The following is an 18,814-nucleotide window of genomic DNA, read 5'->3' as shown; positions in this document are numbered from 1 at the left end:
CGCACTGAATATTTTGCTTAGCATAGATTGAATGTAAGACAGCTCCCGTCTTTTGCAACGATCTGAGGGACTGTTATAAAAATGTTCTGTTCTAGCTGAATAAGGAACCAGATTAAACAAAATAGCTAAACAAAACCGTGCTTTTTGGTAGAGGAAAAGTAGCAGTAAGTGTTTTGATTTGACAGAGATTTAAAGCCCCCGGGATCTCAAGAGTTTTATAACTTTCTCCTCTTTGGTTTTGCAATATGGTCTTACCCGCGTCCCCAGAAGCGCTTTGGAGCGCTGTCTGCGGGGCAGCGCCGGAGCCCGTCCCTGCCGCAGCCTGGGCGCGTGCCGGTGGCCGTGGTGGCCATGGGGCGCTGCGTGCTGGCGGGCGGTCGCGGGGGGGGGGGAGGTGTTTAGGAAACCACGTGCTTGTTTAAAGTCTTTAATCCCATAAAATAACTGCTTAATCCTAAAAACTATTTGTTAACCTGTCGTACTACCACGACTTTCTTGAAGAGGGTTTTTTTTGTGTGTGTTTTAAAGGCTGTAACTCAGCTTAAAAGACTGTATTTGGGCCAGGATCCCAGAGAGAAGGTGGAAATGCTTGTGTGCTTCCATTGAGTGTGCGTTACTCGTTTTACAGGAGCAAGGCAGGGGAGAGGCGTCCTCCAGCGCTGCCACCACGGGGAGGGCAGGGGAGGACCGGGGGCTGGCGGGCAGCACCCAGACAGAGCCTTCTCCCGTTTGGAGCAGCCCATTTGGCAAATTCAGGGAGAATAACAAGATAATGTCTTTTCCTTGGGGAATATTGTATGTGACGGGTCACAGTGAGGAGCATATTGCAAATCAAACCGGAAAAATTCTCCCGAAGACGGCCACTAGGAGAGCACCAGTAACTTTTTTTTATCCTGAGAGGTTGGACTCGCAGGGCAGTGGGATAGGACAGAGTAGTGAAAATCCATGTTTACACTAGTAAAAGCTGAGAGCTTATCAGACTTGTTGACAGCTGAGATCTGATATGAATAGAAATGAGGGGAAGCACGAATGCTGTGGGAGCCCCAGCCCCCAAAAGGCTCCTCTGTTGCCTCCAGCAGCGCGCTATTGGAAGACCGATGCCGAGAAGTACACGTAAGGGAGCAAGCACTGATAAATGAATTGCTATATCGGCATTTCAGACCTAACTTCCCTGCTTTCAGAACCTCTTAAAACAACATAAGGACAGGACTGTCTCTTTTTTCTTCTAACGAGGCTTCATTTTTCCATAATATGTTTACGAGTGACTTTTCATATAAACTGCTCCGTAAGGTTAATGATTAATGGTGTCGATTTCTGATGAGACAGTTTACTCTTCTGAAATTGTATTTTGCTCTTTCTTTCCCTTCTGTAAATGTTTCAGAACTACATGTACTGTACCTCTAATAGATTACATAGATGGGAATGATTATTCCATTGAGCCACAACAAGGTGGGGATGAAGATGGTTTTGCCAGAGGGGCCTGGGACTGGAGTTTGCTCTGGAAACGCATTCCGTTAAGCCACAAGGAAAAGTCCAAACGAACCCATAAAACTGAGCCTTATCGGTAAAGAGAGCTGTTTACGTACTGTGAATCGTACTGAATAATTGTCTAAACCCTTTCGTTTTTTCCTTCCCCCCTCTTTTGCCACGAACTCCGCTCGGCGCCCGTGTGCCACGCGGGTCCTTGGGCGTTCCCGCCTCCTCCCTGCCGCCCCCCGCCGCTCGGCAGAACCACATGCACTGTGCCGCTTATAGATGTCATAGAGGGCCACACTTTTAAGATTCTGCCGCAAGGGGGTGGTGACGAAGATGGGTTTGCTAGAGGAGCGTGGGATTGGAGCATGCTATGGAAGAGGGTGCCCCTGACCAAGCGAGAGAAGGAAAGCAGAAAGACAAAAACTGAACCGTATCGGTAATCACTAAATCACTTACCCGTTTCTCTTCTTCTGGACTCCACATTGATCCACTAAAACTTGCATGTACTTCTAGCCTGAAAACCTTCGTATTTCCAAGCGTACGGGCTGCTTTGTTTAATCGGACCTGTTTGCCACAACTGACCGTGTGCTCAAAGGGCCTTTGCTACCGTGTGCTGCCTCTCCGTTCCCGCTCTTGTGTGGTCACTGGGTCGCACAGCAGAAGGACAGGGTTTTCTTTGGCAAAAGAACATACCGTGTGACTTGCTTTCCAGGGAATATTTCATTTAGCCTACGATGCTTTTTTAAAAGCAGTGTTGGAAACAACAGCGGTGCTTATTTAACCGTTTGAGTTGAAATAACGAGCATGCTGCGAGTATTTGTAATAGCCGGTAATGCATAAAATCTGTAGCCTGCTGTCACGGCCTGGTGCATGCCTACGGCCCCTGCATTACGCATGTGCGTCAGAAAAATCCCTTTTGTCATATTTCTCCCACTTGCTTCATAATAGATCGCATCTGACAAAGCAGCATGCTATTTAAGAATCTTGGCTGGATGTTTCCTAAGGTCTCGGTATGTGTAGGGATTTTAATTTAATACACGTAACATAAGAATTAAAAAGAAAACCCCACCACCTTATCTTCTGGAAGAACTCCAATAACTTTCACAGAAGTCCCACCTTTTTCTTTCGCTTCGTAGGGGGTATGTTTTCTTCCCAGCAAACAGACACTGGCTAGAAAGCCTCGCTTAGAAACGAGGGTTTCTGGATGGCTTTTCAAGACTGGGAGACTGTGGTTCTGCTGGTTTTTATTACTTTCCCCTTCACACTTAACTAATCGTGTTACTACATTTGAAAGCAATCCTCACATCTTCGGAATCTAATGTCTTCTATCGCTTGTATATATGATTTAAACATTGTAAGAACTGATGTTGGTAATTCCCTATCCTCACCCGTGATTGTTCTCTGCTAAAATGGCAACACATGCAAGCAAGTTATGAAGCTTTGATCTGGTTTGTGTACGGTATAAATAATACCATTTTCTGACAAGGCTGTCCACATTGCAACTTTAATATTCGCTTAGAGGGGGATAAACTATTTCAAGCATCGCCGTTGCGCTCTGTGTTTACCATCCAAACAGGTCTTAAAATCCTTTAAACTGTTCCCAGAAACGCAGAACACATGTTCTTAGAACGGTTTAAAAGATGACTTTATTTTTAATAATACTTCCAGAGTTAGAGTGCTGCTTCTAAAAAGAGACGTTCCCTGCGTCTGTTTATGTCCGGGCTGGACGCCTCTCGTTGCAGCAATGCCAAGGCAAGGAAGCCCAGGTAGAAGGCTGCTGAAACGCTAGCCAGGGTTGCCTAGTTTAAAAAGAAAACAAACAAACAAACAAACAAACAAAAAACCTCAACAGCTTAAAGCGCAGAAACAACCTTTTTGGTAATGTGAGAACTGCCCCAGGACTGACTCCTTCTTTCAGAAATACTACGCTTACCTCGTGCCATCCCATAAAATAACCCCCTGAGCTTTTGCGGGTTCCAGCACGTTCTTTAAGATGCTTGCCAGCCGGCTGGGGGCGCAGCCCGAGCCCTGCCGGAGCCGACGGAGCCGGGGCTGGGCTGGGGGAGACGGGAGCCGGGGAGGAGGGGACGCTCAGCACCCGCCCAGGGCGTGGGGAGCAGCCGCACCCATACCCGGGATGCTCAGCTCGGCTGGGGGCCCCCTCAGAGGGGTACGTGCCAACCCTGTGGGTTTTCTGGGGCGGTTCTCCTCCTCCGGGCACTGATGTGCGGAAGGGAAATACCTAAGAATTGCTGTTAAAATATGCACGTGCATCCAAAAAATCCCTTCGGTCGTATTTCTCCCACTTGCTTCATAAGAGACCGCATCTGACAAAGCAGCATACTATTTAAGAATCTTGGCTGGATGTTTTCTAAGGTCTCGGTATGTGTAGGGGTTTTAATTTAATACACATAACATAAAAAAATAAAAATAAAAAAAAAACACCTTATTTTCTGGGAGAACTCCAGTAACTGTTAAAAGAAGCACTGCTAAGTTAAAAATCTAATGGAATGAAGAGACTGAACGGTGCTAGAAATGACCTGTCTCTCGCTGCTTTGGTCACGAAGGAATATTTCAGTTGTGCCCTTCGTGGCTCCCCGGAGTGATCTGGACTCTGGGAGCCTCCTCCGTTCAGTGCTGCATACCATCGGGAGTCAGAAAGAATTCACTTTTTCCTTACCAGCTTTCTTTTTTTTTTAAATCCCCAACTTAGCAGGGACTTTTTTATCCTTTAGGGTTTTTATATATTTATTGATCATCAGGTGAAGAACGCTTGCTGTGTGCGCTGGAAATGGCCTAACGCATCCTGCTGTCGATGTCAGTGTGAGCACGCTGCCAACGGGCAGTGGTGAGAGCCGTTCTGCAGAAGTGCTCTGATCCAAACCACAGTGTCTTTTGGACACATTAAAACTTGATAATTGAACCCTGGCATACATGGAGGGATTTACAAAGCCATTTAAAAATAAAATAAAATAAAGTAAAATAAAATAAAGTAAAATAAAGTAAAATAAAATAAAGTAAAATAAAGTAAAATAAAATAAAATAAAATAAAATAAAATAAAATAAAATAAAATAAAATAAGTAAACCAAAGGGGGAACTGTGTACAACTTGATCCAGGCCCTCTTAAAAATTTCACTGAGTATAAAGAAAAGTGTCTCATGTGGCAGTGGTAGAAGAAGAGCCAGGGGGAGGAGATAGAAAAGTGTCATTTAGCCGGAAATACTCTGTTGCGCGTTTAATAGACAGTAAGTTTCAATGTGGCAGCTCTTCAGATCATAAAAGTCTGTTGTACAGTCTCATCGGTTACCGCGGCAACCTGAATGGCTTTCGGGAGAGAAATGTCTGGCCACACTGAGCCTTGCCTTTTTTATTTAAATAGAAGCATGCTGTCTGGCTGAATGGGTAATACCAACCAAAATTTTGTGTAATTAAAAAAAAAAAGCCCATAATAAAATCTGTGACTTTCACTAGAAATTATACAGCTGTCGCTTCAGAAAACCGCTGGACTCTGATGACAAAGCTTTATGATTTTTCAGTGTATTGCCATTTATCTAACCTTTATTGGACGTTACCAGTGAATTGCTCCCTTGATTAATGCTGTCCCCTAGCGTTACCGCGTCCCCTTGGCTGCAGGAGTTACGCTGTCTTCTTCCTCTTTCAGGTCCCCTGCCATGGCTGGTGGATTGTTCGCCATCGAACGCGATTTCTTCTTTGAACTGGGTCTCTACGATCCGGGGCTCCAGATCTGGGGCGGTGAAAACTTTGAAATTTCTTACAAGGTAACACCACAACCCGAAAAGGAATTCAGCTCGGCAGATCTTTTATCCCGGCAATCCTTCTGTCTGGAGCTCAGACCTCCCTGCCTGTGGTTGGTGGCGCCTCAGCCTCGCCGAGCCCGGGCGGCCCCGTGCCGAGGAGATGCTGTGGCGGAGATGTGTCCCCTCCGCGCTCCCTTGCGGGCTTTGGGCAGAGGTGTTGGGAGAGGTGGCCGTGAGCTGAGACCCGAATGCTGAGCAATCTAGATTTGGTGAACGCTTTGGGATCACACACACCCCCCCAAATGCCTAATCTGAACCCAGAGTGGCGCATTTGGCGGGCGGGAACGGGGGGTTCTCACAGCGAGCATAGAAGAACCTTGTTTCTAACGAAAGCGGTTCTAGCGAACGAGCAGCACTCCGTGTATGCATAGATGCCCGCAGAAGTATGTAACCATGCAACAAAAAGGAATCTGCCCTGGTTTCCTCCTCCCTACCAGTTTTATGGGTGAAAAATGATCTCATATACTTTTCAGAATTCCAAGAACTTCTTTACAAGAGAAGTCTTCCTAACGGGAGCACTAACAGCATAATTCATAATCCCTCCAGAAGGTTTTATTTGCGCTCCTAGGCGTACGCGCGCTCTTCAGTTGGCAGGAAGCAGAAGATGAGAATCATTAGCTTCTTGTAGCTTCAGTCTTCACAGTGACACAAGCGGCGGGCAGCAGGAACCTGTCCCAGTCAACAAACGCAAGTGGAGACATCTAATATCCTCAGCAGCGATCTGTGTTTTACTAGAAGTGCCTTCAGCGCTCCCCGGCTACTCCTGCTCTTGGAGATCCTGAGGAACGCTCCGAGTGCACTTGCTCAGCTGTAGATGCGTATGCCAAAGGCAGTTATTGAGGCTGTTACGCGTCCGGGGTCTTTGTCCTTCTCACTCTCCTTCCTGCTCAGGGCGAAATCATGATCGAAATTCCACACAGTGGTTTTGTAACTGAAGCGCTGATTAAGTAGAGACCTCCAAATTGGTTTCAGGCAGATCATAACCAACCTGCAGATGAGCGAAATAACACTTCCCGGTCTTGCGTGCTGGCTCCTAGTTAGCAAATATAATGGCCTTGCATATCTGAGGGGTGGTTTTGATGAAGCTTAAGAAAATTAATATGAGGATGCAATGAAGGAAGGAAACTATTCTGCCCATCTTTCCTAATACTGTTAAATCGTATTTTTAAATCTGGAATTCGGGCTAATTCGGAACATCCCCAGAGTCAGCTTGAGTTTGGATTTGATGCTACGTTTCAAACGTGTCAAAACTATGAGCAACTAAATTCAGATTTAGGTATGTTTTCTTTTCCCCATAAATGGATTATCCAAGGATGTGGGGCAGGGAGGGAGTTTCAGAACGGTAATGTGTTTTAGCCGTTTTTTTCTTTCCAGCTTCCATAGTTAAAGAAAAATCTGTTTGTTCTTGGAACAGTGGGTTACCAGACAGCCTCATCTCCTACTAGTCTTTATTAAGAAAAACTTAGATGTGATGGGCATCTAACCAAAACCCATCTTAGTGACGGTATGTGAACTGCTGTAATAAAATCAAAATATTATTAATCCTGTCATAATAAAAATTACCCAGTTCCAGATTTTGTGCCCTCATTCATCGCTGCTGTTTTAAAATAGCAATGGAATGAGCCGGCAAACTTTTTTCAAAGCTTTTTTTTTAAAAGTCCTTTAGGTGAGTAATTTCACGGCTGAGTTGAAGATGTACTCAATACAGCCCTTCATTTCACAGACCCCTTGTGTTTACGCTTACATCTGAAGCGAAAATATTTAAATATGTCCCACAGCTGGTATAGTAAGAAAAGCAGTTGACACACTTCTATAACTTATTATCTATTTGTCCGTGTTAAATTCCTGTGCGCGTACATTAATATCCCCACCTTTGCTTTAACTTGCAGATCTGGCAGTGTGGGGGAAAGCTGCTGTTTGTTCCCTGTTCTCGCGTTGGACACATCTACCGGCTCCAGGGTTGGCAGGGGAATCCGCCTCCGGTCTACGTGGGCTCTTCTCCCACGTTAAAGGTACTGTTTTGCTGCAACCTTGAAGGTGGTTTTTGATTTCAGGTAACAACAGTTTTAGATAAATCTATTTAAAGTACCAGTAGCAATTTAGAGAGCGCTTCACCCAAAGCTATTTGTCTAAAGCCCAGGCGGTCCTCCCCACGGGAGGGAAACCTTTGTGCCAACCCCACTGTCACTAATCCATCTTCTTGCTCCGGCCCGTCCCATCTCTGAGGTACAAATGGCGTTTCCCCGTACTTACTCGCAGCCCCCCAGGCCTTTGCTGCGCTGGGCCCGGCTGACGCACGGACGACCCCAGTAACTACAGCCCACGCCTGGAGGCGGTGGTCACGGGTGTGAGACGCCCCTTGGGGCTGACAGGGCGGGATCCGAGGCTGAGGTAGCGAGTGCTGCAGGGGAGCGTCTCTCAGGCTTCTGTGGCTGCGTTTGTTCTTAAGGAAGCAGCGACACACCCGGGAAAGTGGTGTGCTCTGCACTTCACCATCACTCCTCAGGCACCTCGCAGGGTCAGAAGTGGTGCTCCAGCCATGATATTAAAAGTAGACATCACCTCAAGAAAAGAGCGAGCCCGCTGTCTGCGTCTGAAGAGATCATTTGAATCCAGAAAAACTGTTTCGCAGGAGTTTGCGCCCACCAGCAGGAAGAGAGAACCCTCCTGGTCAGGTTTCCTGTTGCCTAGTTTAAGCTTCCTCTTGTGCAGTGTTTTGGCATTGGTAAATCCCGTTCCCAAAGACCCGATTCTTTGTAAATTCCAATCCCAGAGCCGTCTTCCCAGAGGTTACCTGTGACGATGACTCCTGGCAGGGTTACAGAGTACGGCTTGAGCCCAGCAGCTGGTTCTGTTGAAAGGGGAATGTCCCAGCCCAGCTTAATGGTAGGAAACTAACCCGGCACCACCACCCCCCCACCCCCCCCAAAAAAAGGAGTCCTCTATTAGTAATGTGAATTGATTAACATTTTGGTCAAACGAGCAGTAGGACCAGTACGAGGGAGGGTGGGGGGAAGCGGGCATAGGTGGGAGCAGAGAGAGAGCGATGGGAGGCAGATAGCAAACGATGGCCCCATCGCTCAGAGCAGGCAAGGGGTTTGTCTGCCCTGGCTGAAACGATAAAAACCATCTCACTCTTCTGAAAAGCTGGTCAAAAATAAGTACTGCGAATCCAAACACCTTCGGTGGGTCTGCTCGTCTGCTCGCCGAACACAGCAAAGCACTGCTGAGGGGGGGTCAGCCTGCAGAAGAGAAGGCTCCAGGGAGACCTCAGAGCCCCTTCCAGTCCCTAAAGGGGCTCCAGGAGAGCTGGGGGGGGACTTTGTACAAGGGCATGGAGTGGTAGGACGAGGGGGAATGGCTTCAAACTGAAAGAGAGGAGATCGAGATGAGATATTAGGAAGAAATTCTCAGCTGTGGGGGCAGTGAGCCCCTGGCGCAGGGTGCCCCGAGAAGCTGTGGCTGCCCCATCCCTGGGGGTGTTCAAGGCCGGGTTGGACGGGGCTGGGAGCAACCTGGGCTGGGGGGGGTGGCCCTGCCCAGGGCAGGGGGGGGACTGGATGGTCTTTAAGGTCCCTTCCAACCCAAACCATTCTGTGATTCTATGAGTGTTCTGAGGTGTTAAGTTGCTTCTCTGTACAAGGCGGGATGCGGGAACAGCTTTCTCCCTCTCCGGGCACCCTCCGAGCCCCGTAGCAAAGGTGCTTCTTTATAGCTGTGTTCAATTTTTGCTGGATGGGGACTGAAGAAAAACTCACAGTAATTTGTGCCTTTAGTCAGATCTGTTAAGACTGTTTTAACACCAGGCCATTAACGCTAGAAGGACTGTACGCAGCGAGGTGTGCAGGGAACACGGAGATAAGAGCCATCAAAGCGGCTGAGAAGGAAGGAAGATCTGAGGGAGAGGTGTGTTCACCTCTCGAGTCACCCCCTTCTCCAGGCAGCAATAAACTACTTTACTCGGGAAGAGAAAATCTCCTTGGGGTGTCATAGCTGACCCATTTAAGACTTAATTTTTTCCCCTGTAGTGGACTAATGCATATTATTCTCTGTATTAAAACTGCAGAAGGTGAAATCAATCTCTGCACTGCGGTTCTGGCACACAGCAAATGATTGCAGCATGTCATTGCACCCATAACTGAAGAGTCTTCGTTTTCAAATAAACATTCTCTAAACTTAGAAAAAACTTTGCACTCTCACTGAGTAAGCCAGTTTCTTTTGCTGGCTTCAGTCCTAAACTGTCACTGGAATCCTGGGCTGCATAGGGCCAGTAGCCAGTGTGGCCAGTAGGTCGAGGGAGGTCATTCTCCCCCTCTACTCTGCACTGGTGAGGCCACAACTGGAATACTGTGTCCAATTTTGGGCTCCCCGGTTCAAGAGGGACAGGGAACTGCTGGAGCGAGTCCAGCAAAGGGCAACTAAGATGATTGAGGGCTTGGAGCATCTCCCTTATGAGGAAAGGCTGAGAGCGCTGGGACTCTTTAGCCTGGGGAAGAGAAGGCTGAGGGGAGACCTTATTATGGCGTACAAGTATCTAAAGGGTGGGCTGAAGGAGGATGGAGCCAGGCTCTTTTCAGTGGTTCCCAGGGACAGGACGAGGGGCAATGGGCACAAGGTAGAACACAGGAAGTTCCATTCAAATACACGGAAACACTTCTTTACGGTTCGGGTGCCAGAGCACGGGCACAGGCTGCCCAGGGAGGGGGGGGAGTCCCCTTCTCTGGAGGTTTTCAAGACCCGCCTGGATGCAGTCCTGAGGGATGTGCTCCGGGCAATCCTGCTCTGGCAGGGGAGTGGGGCTGGGTGATCTCTAGAGGTCCCTTCCAGCTCTGAAAATTCTGTGATTCTGTGAAAATAATACGCATCTTGTGTAATCTGCTGAAGGTGACAAATTATTAGTGCTATGTAATAATTTTACTCTGCCACTTTTTGAGGAGAAATGCTTAAATTACTGGTATTAACAGGCAGTTGCGTCTGACCTGTAGTGTGTGCTCTGAGGCAGCAGCAATGTCCTTGTTCTTCACAGAACTACGTCAGAGTTGTAGAAGTGTGGTGGGATGAATACAAAGATTACTTCTACGCCAGTCGGCCGGAGACCAAAGCGCTACCCTACGGAGATATATCTGAGCTGAAGAAATTCCGTGAGGATCACAACTGCAAAAGCTTTAAGTGGTTTATGGAAGAAATTGCGTATGATATAACTTCATATTATCCACTGCCACCTAAAAACGTGGACTGGGGAGAGGTAAGTACAGCACATAACCTGCACTTATTTTAGGAGCTTTTTTTAAAAACCCGGGGGTTCAAAAAGAAGTGATTGTTACTCAACATGAGCCTGAGAACAGACTCTTTGCTTGCTGCCATACTAAGGTACGCCATACTCGCCAGGGAGCTATGGAGGTGTAACCCTAGGAAAAAAAGATATACTCTTTAAGAGGTGCAACTTTTTTAATTAGCTCCCTAGTTCCTTGAAGGATTATTTTATCAGTAGCCCTGTCTTCAGTTATGTCGAAAGTTCTTTTTTCCATAATTGGAATTTAGTATTTTTTTAAAAGAAAAAATGCCACTCCTGTGTGCGTAGGCGTATTGGTGAAGACTAATAGGGGACAATCTTCTTCTGTGAAGGCCTGGAGAATAAATCATGAAATCCATGGAAGGGAATAAATCATGCAGTCCACGGATGGAGCCCATTCTGCCTGTGTTGGCTGGCCTGGGCTGTGCTCGTACAGTCCCAGCCTCGCTAAATCCCTCATCCATATCATTCCGTCACAGCCCTGTCCGGCATTACTCTATATGTGTATTAGCGTATGTGACTTTGCTAAATTAAGGATGTGGTTACAGATTGAGCTTTTTCCCTTGGTTGTCCCCAGGGGGGGCGGGGGACACCTCCCCGGTCCCTGCCCCTTTCGGCCTGGCATTGCGCCCGCACCATGCGGAGCTCTTCCTGCAGGTCTCCCTCCTGCTCGCAAATTATTCTCTTTTTGCCCTTTTCAGTTGGTTCCAGCCTTGCCCCGTCTCTCCTGTTCATTTCACTTTGGCGGATTGTCGAGGCAAAATCAGAAAATTGTCTTGCCCGCAGAGGAGGCGTCCTGCGCCCCACCACATTTACCAACCTTCTTTCCCAAAATATGACGGCCCCGTTTTTCTCACTTCACGAGAGCGTTAGAAAGTCCAGATCTCTGCTGTTTCCCATGGCCGAGAAAGTGCCATCTCTGACTTCTGTGAAGACTGAGCGACACGGGGCGCGGGCACGGTGGAAGGGGGTCCAGATAGTCTTGTATCTGAGGGACCAGCTGAGCGGCGCCACCTTTATTTCTGACCTAAACGCTAGCCCAGAGCGTCAGTTACTCCGTTAGCCTGAGACCCCCTTTTGAACCCGCGTAAAGGGTTCGGAAGCCCCGTTACGCATTTCTGCTCACTGAGGGGAACGTGTCTGCAGAGAACAAAATAATAATGGCACCTTGTGGGAAACCCTCCCCGATAAAAGCGAGCAGCTCTGGCGAAGCAACGGGAGAGTTGGACGTTCAGAGGCGCCTCTGAAGTTTTCTTCAGCTCTTCTTCGCTGGCTGCGAGATATCCTACACCTGAGAGTTTTCCCCCACCTATTTCTAACACCGCACTAATGGCATTCCCAAAGTGTCGGGAATGATGGTGTGGGGTTCAGCTGCCCGGACACCCTCTGGAACTCAGGTCTAAGCTCAGACCTCCAGACTTGCTTCTGGCGTCACGAAGAAGAAGGAGGCTCTGGCAAAGCAAATCGCCCTGGAAAGAATGTTATTTGTGTCAGAAGGTCTTTGTAAAGCTGTTTTCTGGTCCTTCTGAGAAGGGGACGGGATAATGGGCAGTAGAGGCGTGCTGTCGGACGGGGCTTTTATCCTTTATCCCCGTGCCTGTGCGTGCCCCTCATTGGTTTTATCATCTCTTTTTCCTTCCCCGAGTGACTGCTGCTGCGGCGGGTCCGGGGAGCAGCGGGTCGGGGGCTGTGCCCGGCTGCGGTTCCGAGCGGCCGGCGCGACCTCCCTGCAGCACATCCCGCATCCGCAGGGCGAGAGCAGCTTAGTGAGCTCCCGCTTTGCTTATGACACCCGAGAGCCTGAACGTGCTTTGACGGGAGGTTGAATAAATTAAAGCACCTGAAAGCGCTACATTTCAGCGTCATTAGTTCAGAACTGAGCTTCGCAACTCTCGCCTTGCCAGCGTACCCCAACTGACTCCCCTAAGAGCCCGCAAATCGGTAGGGGCAGCTAGAAGCTCCGTCTCCCAGAACGGAGAACATCAGCATTCAAATTCCAGTCGCGGGTTTGTCTGGTATCTCCCTGGCAGGTACCCGTTTCTGGTTGGAAAGATCAGTGGGATTTTTCTGAACTCCTTGGCGCTTTTTTTTCCCTTGAGACTAACTTAAAGCGCAAAACCTCTTTTCCAGATTAGAGGCTTCGAAACCGGTTACTGCATCGACAGCATGGGGCACACCAACGGGGGCTTCGTTGAGCTCGGGCCGTGCCACAGAATGGGGGGAAATCAGGTGAGGAGCTCGCAGGCGAGTCTGAGGGAGAACTGCTTGCTGCGGGTGGTACCAGGCCGGGTTTCGGTTCAGCCCGACCGGAACACCACTTCGGTGCCAGCTACGAGGACGGGAGTTGGGGGTTTTCCATAAGCGCACTGACGTGGCGAAAGTTCGGGGATCTGAAAAGACCATTGCGAACACAAACGGTACAAAATTGAAGGCAAATTCATCATCTCTTCTCCAGCGAGGCAGGTACATGAGGAAGCCCGGACTGTGTTTGACAGCAACCCACGCCGCCGTCGTGTTTGGCCTGCGCCTTCCCAAACCTACCCGCGCTACCACGCGATCGCGCTGTTCTGTGTTTACATCTCCTTTGTCGGCTGGGAAACTTTTCAGCATTTAAAGCCCTTATTTATTTATGCTGATGGCTTGAACCGGGCAAGATTTGTCACGGCAGTCATGAAATCACGTGCAGGATGATGCTTTTAAAAATTGTGTTTGGGTTAGCTTTTGGTAGCCCTCGGAAAGATCTCTTTTATTTTGATATTTAATGAAAAAGTTCCCCAGACTACTTTTTCTGTATATGTTACCCCCAAAGCCCTGTAACAATTACTTCATAAGAAGCAGCGAGGATAATCTTTTTGTATCTGAGTGCATTAGTTTGATTTCCTCCATGGCTAAAATGCCAAAGTTTTACTGTCTTCACACGAAATCACTGCCCAGGACCAAGGACCTGCTACCAGACCTTTAGAAAGACAGTAGATTGTTTGACCACCAGATCATACGGAGGCTCTAATCCAACACTTTCGGAAGTCTCCCAAATAGGCATCCCTTTGGTTTTGTCATTTTTGTCTGGCCGGGTAAGTTTTCTTGGCCTTCTAAACCCTAGGGGGAAGTTCTCCATGAAATCGAGTGTCATGATCGTAGAAGTGCGTTACTTCACGTAAAATAAAGAGCCCTCCTGAAAGAGAGGTGTGATGACACCAGACAAGATTTTAAATGATGTGATTTCGTTGGTATTTTCAGTGTTTCTAAAATACTCGTTATTTTGGGTCAACTGTTAAAAAGGTGACTTTTTTTTTGTCCCCTATTAGCTCTTCCGCATCAATGAAGCTAATCAGCTCATGCAGTACGATCAGTGCTTAACTAAAGGGCCGGATGGATCCAAAGTTATGATCACACACTGTAATCAGAATGAATACAAGGACTGGCAATACTTCAAGGTACGCACCACATAGATAGCGGGAAAGACGTTATAAGTTGCACCCTGGGTTTTTTGCACCTTTTTTTTGTTATTTTATGTGTATCTGAAAATAAATATCTATAACAGGGTTAACTGAACCAAGTAGAGCAAGTTGTTAATTGCACGTTCTTGGAAATCCACGCTTGCCGGGAAAACTTCCTCTCGGGAGAGATGCTTTAGCTAGCGGATCTCACTGCTCCTTCTGTCGCCGAATGTGGAGGGACAATGTCACGAGGCCACGTGTGCCGCCGCAGGGCTGCCGGGAGTTGGCACTCGTCTCGGAGGAAGCACAGAGGATGTCTGCTACCAGCGACAGGGTTTCTAAAAAGCTTTTTGTGCCGTCACCCTCTCTGCTTGTATGCTTTCTATCAACAAAATCTCTTTAACGGACACTGTGAGAAGATTACTTAAATGCTGAGGTGCGTTTCGCAGCTAGGGTCGATATTCTGTCTCGTTTGGGGAGGTCTAAAGTGCAGTGTCACTCTCTTTAAATACGGAAGATCTTTTTAAGCCTTCATAGGAACAGGTAAACATAGCGTTACTCCGCCTTTTTGTGTTTTCTTTGCCTTCTGCAGCGTTTCTTTTTCCTGTTCGTTGGCCATTCTCTCGTAACACGCTCTGTTGTGAATTCTGGGTGTGGCGCCATTATGATGCTATTGCAAAATCTATGAATTTTTAATAAAGCCGTGGAATGTTGGCTGACAGACATGCGAGGGCTGCTGCAGCCTATTTAGTCGCTACATCTGTAAGTCCTCTGTTCTAGTTTGGAAAGTGTTATTTAAAAAAATGTCTAAGGTTATGTTTCTGTTTGTCTCTTAAAGAATGAGACCGAATAGTCTGAGGGTGACGTTATCCTTGGATATAGCTACGCGTAACTTGGTTCTGTGTCTAAGAAACTCTTCCGTGTCAGTTCTGCTTCAGCCTATCTTGGGTGTTGCGGAGTTATTAATTCATTAGCTGGTTATCTGGATTGTGTTTATCGGAAAGATGTCGGCACCGCTGAGTGCGGCGCAATCTCTCTGTTATCCTTTAAGCCGCCCCCCAGTTTTTCTGCTGTTTGCACAGAGCCGGGAAATCTCAGGCACCGTAATGCCACGGCCACCCAGCTTTCCTGTGCATGTAGGCAGACGAAATTCTTTTAAGCCTGAAATTTAAAAATCAGTCAGCAGTGTCCCGTGTGCCTGCCCACTTCTGCTTTAACATCGGAAGCATACGTCGCACTTGTTAAGTCTCCAACCGTGCGAGTCTGCCCCGGCTTGGCGCTTGGCTCTTCGCTAAGCCTGTCTTTTGTGCGAGAAGGTCCGTTTCCTCCACGGTGGTACCAAGTTGTGTAATTGTTTGCTTATTACCGCAAGTTCTAAGGAAGCCCAGTAGGCACGGTCTGGGCTGCTGAACAGAACACCCGCTGGCTGCCAGGGGGGAAAAAAGGGGTGTGGGAGGGAAGGGACCACCGAGGGGGTGCGACCGAGCGCAGACCAGCAATGTGGCGCGCTCTGCCCGGCGGGTCGCAGGGTACAATCGTCCCTTCCAGCAGGAGGGTGTAAGGGCTGAAGCGCCGATGAACTCCTGAAAAACCTCGTGGCCTCGCGCGAGTGAAAGCTGCCGGGAGGTGTTGTGTGCCGGGTCGGTCGGTTGTTTCTGGCACAAAGGTTGGGGTGTGGTGAGCCTGACGCCAGCGCTGCGGGAGCGGGGGGAGCCGGGAGCTGGTTCTGTTACGGGAGGGATGAAAAGGCTGGACGTGGTTTAGACACAGTTTTGCTCATTTTCTTAGCAGTTTGTTGCCTAAGAGAAATGGGAGGCGTCTCCAGTGGCCCTACACCTATCAAACATTTCGTGGTGTGAAGGCTGGGAAAGTCTCGGTTTGACACGTCATAGTAAAATGAGTGCAGAACTGATCTGTTCTGGGACCCCGAAACCCGGTTTTGAAAATCGCTATATTACAGTTGAGAAGAAAATATTAGGAAAAAAAAAAAAAAACAAACCCAACAATAAATGTTCCTGATGGTTTTGTTTTCCAGAATCTGCACAGATTTACTCACATTCCATCGGGGAAGTGCTTGGATCGCTCTGAAGTCCTCCATCAAGTTTTCATTTCAGAGTGTGACTCCAGTAAAGCAACGCAAAAATGGGAAATGAACAACATCCTTAGTGTGTAGAGAGACAAAACCTACCTACTGACACGCGCGTTTGTACAGGACTGCAAATAGCCTGAAACTGCTGCAATTATTACCTTTGTACAGCTGCGAGCCTCCCGGCTCGGATGAAGGACGTAGACGAACTGTGATTATTACAATAACATTATCATCCGCAGTTAATGTTTACAAAACTGCTTTACCTTAAACTCTGTAGATGTTTACATCTTTTTGTTTTAAGACGTCGGTAAATTAGTGTGCTGTTAGCTATGTTTCACGGGAACATAGTTAAAAGCGTTGTCGTCTTCTTCGGGATTACACTCAGGGGTCTGAAGGCAGTTTTTTTACACACACTTGAAAAGGTTGGAGTAACCAGATTTTCATAGAACTTGGTGATTATCAACCTGTTGTATATTTTTATTTAATTCTACATCTTACTAAGCACTGCCACAGGTTACGAGCCAGGGTGGCCTTCTCTCACAGTCATGCTGCTTTTTTGGAAGGTGAATTTCAACATATTTAGTGCCTCTTTCATTTCTCTCTTTCACAAGAAAAGCATTTGTTGGAAATTATACGACGGATTTTTCTGAGCTGTCACCAGGGGTAGGGACCAGCTGTACCCCCCCGTGTAATCGTTGTGTTACTGAAGACAGATTCCTCTTGCCGGTTCGGCTGCTCTGCTCCGACTGGAGGCCGTGTACGGTGCACGGAAGAGCTTAGTGCCGAGGGCAGCGCTCACCTGGTACCTTTTGACGGAAGTAAGCGCCCTCGCGATTCCAGTTGAGAAGTTATAAGCACTAACTTGCTTGTTTAAACCATGCCTTACATAAAAGTAATTAAAAAAGAAAAAAAAAAAAGAAATAAAATAAAGCTGCACAATTACGTAAAACTTAGAAAGAATCCAATGCTTCGTTTATATTGTTATTTTAAATGGGAATCACTTAGAGGAGGACTAAAACTTCTAATTAGGAAAAAAACATCCAGCTCCTTAAGACATCTGCATAATTCTTTACAAAGACATCTGTCAACTAGCTTGGATGCCAGATTTAGATTTGAAAAGAGAAATGGAAATCCTGAAACCGCATTTATTCATCCTAATTTTCTTCTTATTTTTGTCATTGGAAACTTTTCCTGAGGGATTACGAACACAAAATACAACCGCCCGGTGCTACCGTGTACAGAATAGAATGTGAAGAAGTTGTTCCTAACCGTGCTCGGGGAAGGCGTTCCTGCGCGCTCCCCCGCGAGTAGAAGTATTCGCTGGGACCCAACAGAGAGGTGGAGGAGAAATGACTTATCCTCACTTCGTATTCCCCGTGTCGTGGCTGTTCGATGTTGACATCAGCGTACTGGTTTCCTAAGAGTTCCGCCTAGAACACGTCACACTATTAAATACGACGAAATACTTCCCTGAAATCTAGACTAGCGTTGCATGCAGCTCCCGTTGGTGTTAACAAGGGTTACGTATCATATTTGGTGACAGAGTTTGATCTTTATAGGGCTGTCTGCACTGATCTGTTAGTTTGGGATCTTGCCTAGTTCCTTTAAACTTCTCACCTATCCTTTCGGAGCTATGAAAAATAGGAAATAAAGGAGGGAGAAACTGGAAAAAAAAAAAAAAAAAAGGAAAATAAGGGGGTGTGCCGGCACTTGTTCCTTGTGTGTATGAAAACTGACTCCGTTTTTGTGTGTTGGGTAGATTAATTTAATCATACGACTATGCATAAGAGAAAGAATGGTGGCACGTAGATTGTGCGGGTGTGCGTTTTAATGGGTGTTTTGTGCAATTCGTTGAAAGCCGATGCTGTATGTGAACATGAACCTGTACGTGAGACTGAAACCTCACAAAACATGAGATCGTCAGAAGCTGTTGCTGTAATGACTTTTTCCTACTCTAGCCGGCTTGGAAAAAAATAATTCCCATATTCTTGCTTTGTAAGTTGATGATAATATCACTATGCATTTCTACATATTTTCTAAATTTGATTTATGCAGATTTTGATACACTGTATGTTTCTGTAGAAATTGTATAAATCTTTAAAAAATTTATTAGGGATAAATTTGGGAAATATGTATATCTTACTTATGGGTTGCTTGTTTTTTAGGTGAAGTAAATAAAATATTTGAATTTTTGGGTTTACTATACTTTTTACAGAGTCAAAATGGATTATTATCATTATAGAAGCCCCCTAAATCTAGACAACTTCAGTGTTACAAACTTACGAATATTAAAAGTGGTTTATTTTACTTCCTATTTAGGTCCTTTCCGTCACATCTGTGGGGACTCAGGTTTTTTTCCAGGGAAGGGAAAAATGGAATTCCCACTGAGAGCTGCCACGTGGATGCATTTGGATTTTTGTGTCACCTGCCCCCATCTAATTAGGTAGATTTAATATGCTCATAGAAAATGAAGCTGAGAATGGTTTCTAAAGTAGAACCCAAGGTCAGCACGAGTCGGTAGCGGTTTGACTGTCTGGTTTATCTCAGTCCCTGTATGTTTCCACCAACAAACATGTTTCAATCAATCACTTTTTTTTTCCTGAGAAGGTTTCTTAGCAAAAGAGTTTGTCGTTGTGAAATCGGGACATGGCAGACACAAGGTCTGGCCCAAGAACGAACCCGAACGCTGAAATCCGCGGC

The 18,814-nt window shown here is 46.9% G+C and overlaps 1 protein-coding gene across 1 annotated transcript in view; it reads left to right on the top strand.

The window, feature by feature from the left end:
- The window catches only part of GALNT7 (polypeptide N-acetylgalactosaminyltransferase 7), a 73,672-nt gene extending 55,357 nt beyond the window's left edge, over positions 1-18,315 (top strand). The window contains exons 6-13 of the mRNA XM_082482690.1: positions 1,382-1,564; positions 1,730-1,912; positions 5,139-5,256; positions 7,185-7,307; positions 10,322-10,540; positions 12,719-12,817; positions 13,894-14,022; positions 16,061-18,315. Coding sequence (XP_082338816.1) covers positions 1,382-1,564; positions 1,730-1,912; positions 5,139-5,256; positions 7,185-7,307; positions 10,322-10,540; positions 12,719-12,817; positions 13,894-14,022; positions 16,061-16,198 — 1,192 coding nt within the window. The 3' untranslated portion in view covers positions 16,199-18,315. The remainder of the gene's footprint in view (positions 1-1,381; positions 1,565-1,729; positions 1,913-5,138; positions 5,257-7,184; positions 7,308-10,321; positions 10,541-12,718; positions 12,818-13,893; positions 14,023-16,060) is intronic.
- The last annotated feature ends 499 nt before the right edge of the window (positions 18,316-18,814 follow it).

Source organism: Vanellus vanellus, assembly GCF_965231255.1.
Source record: "Vanellus vanellus genome assembly, chromosome: 4".
Taxonomy (NCBI): Eukaryota; Metazoa; Chordata; class Aves; order Charadriiformes; family Charadriidae; genus Vanellus; species Vanellus vanellus.
This window is presented reverse-complemented; position numbering and strand designations above follow the sequence as displayed.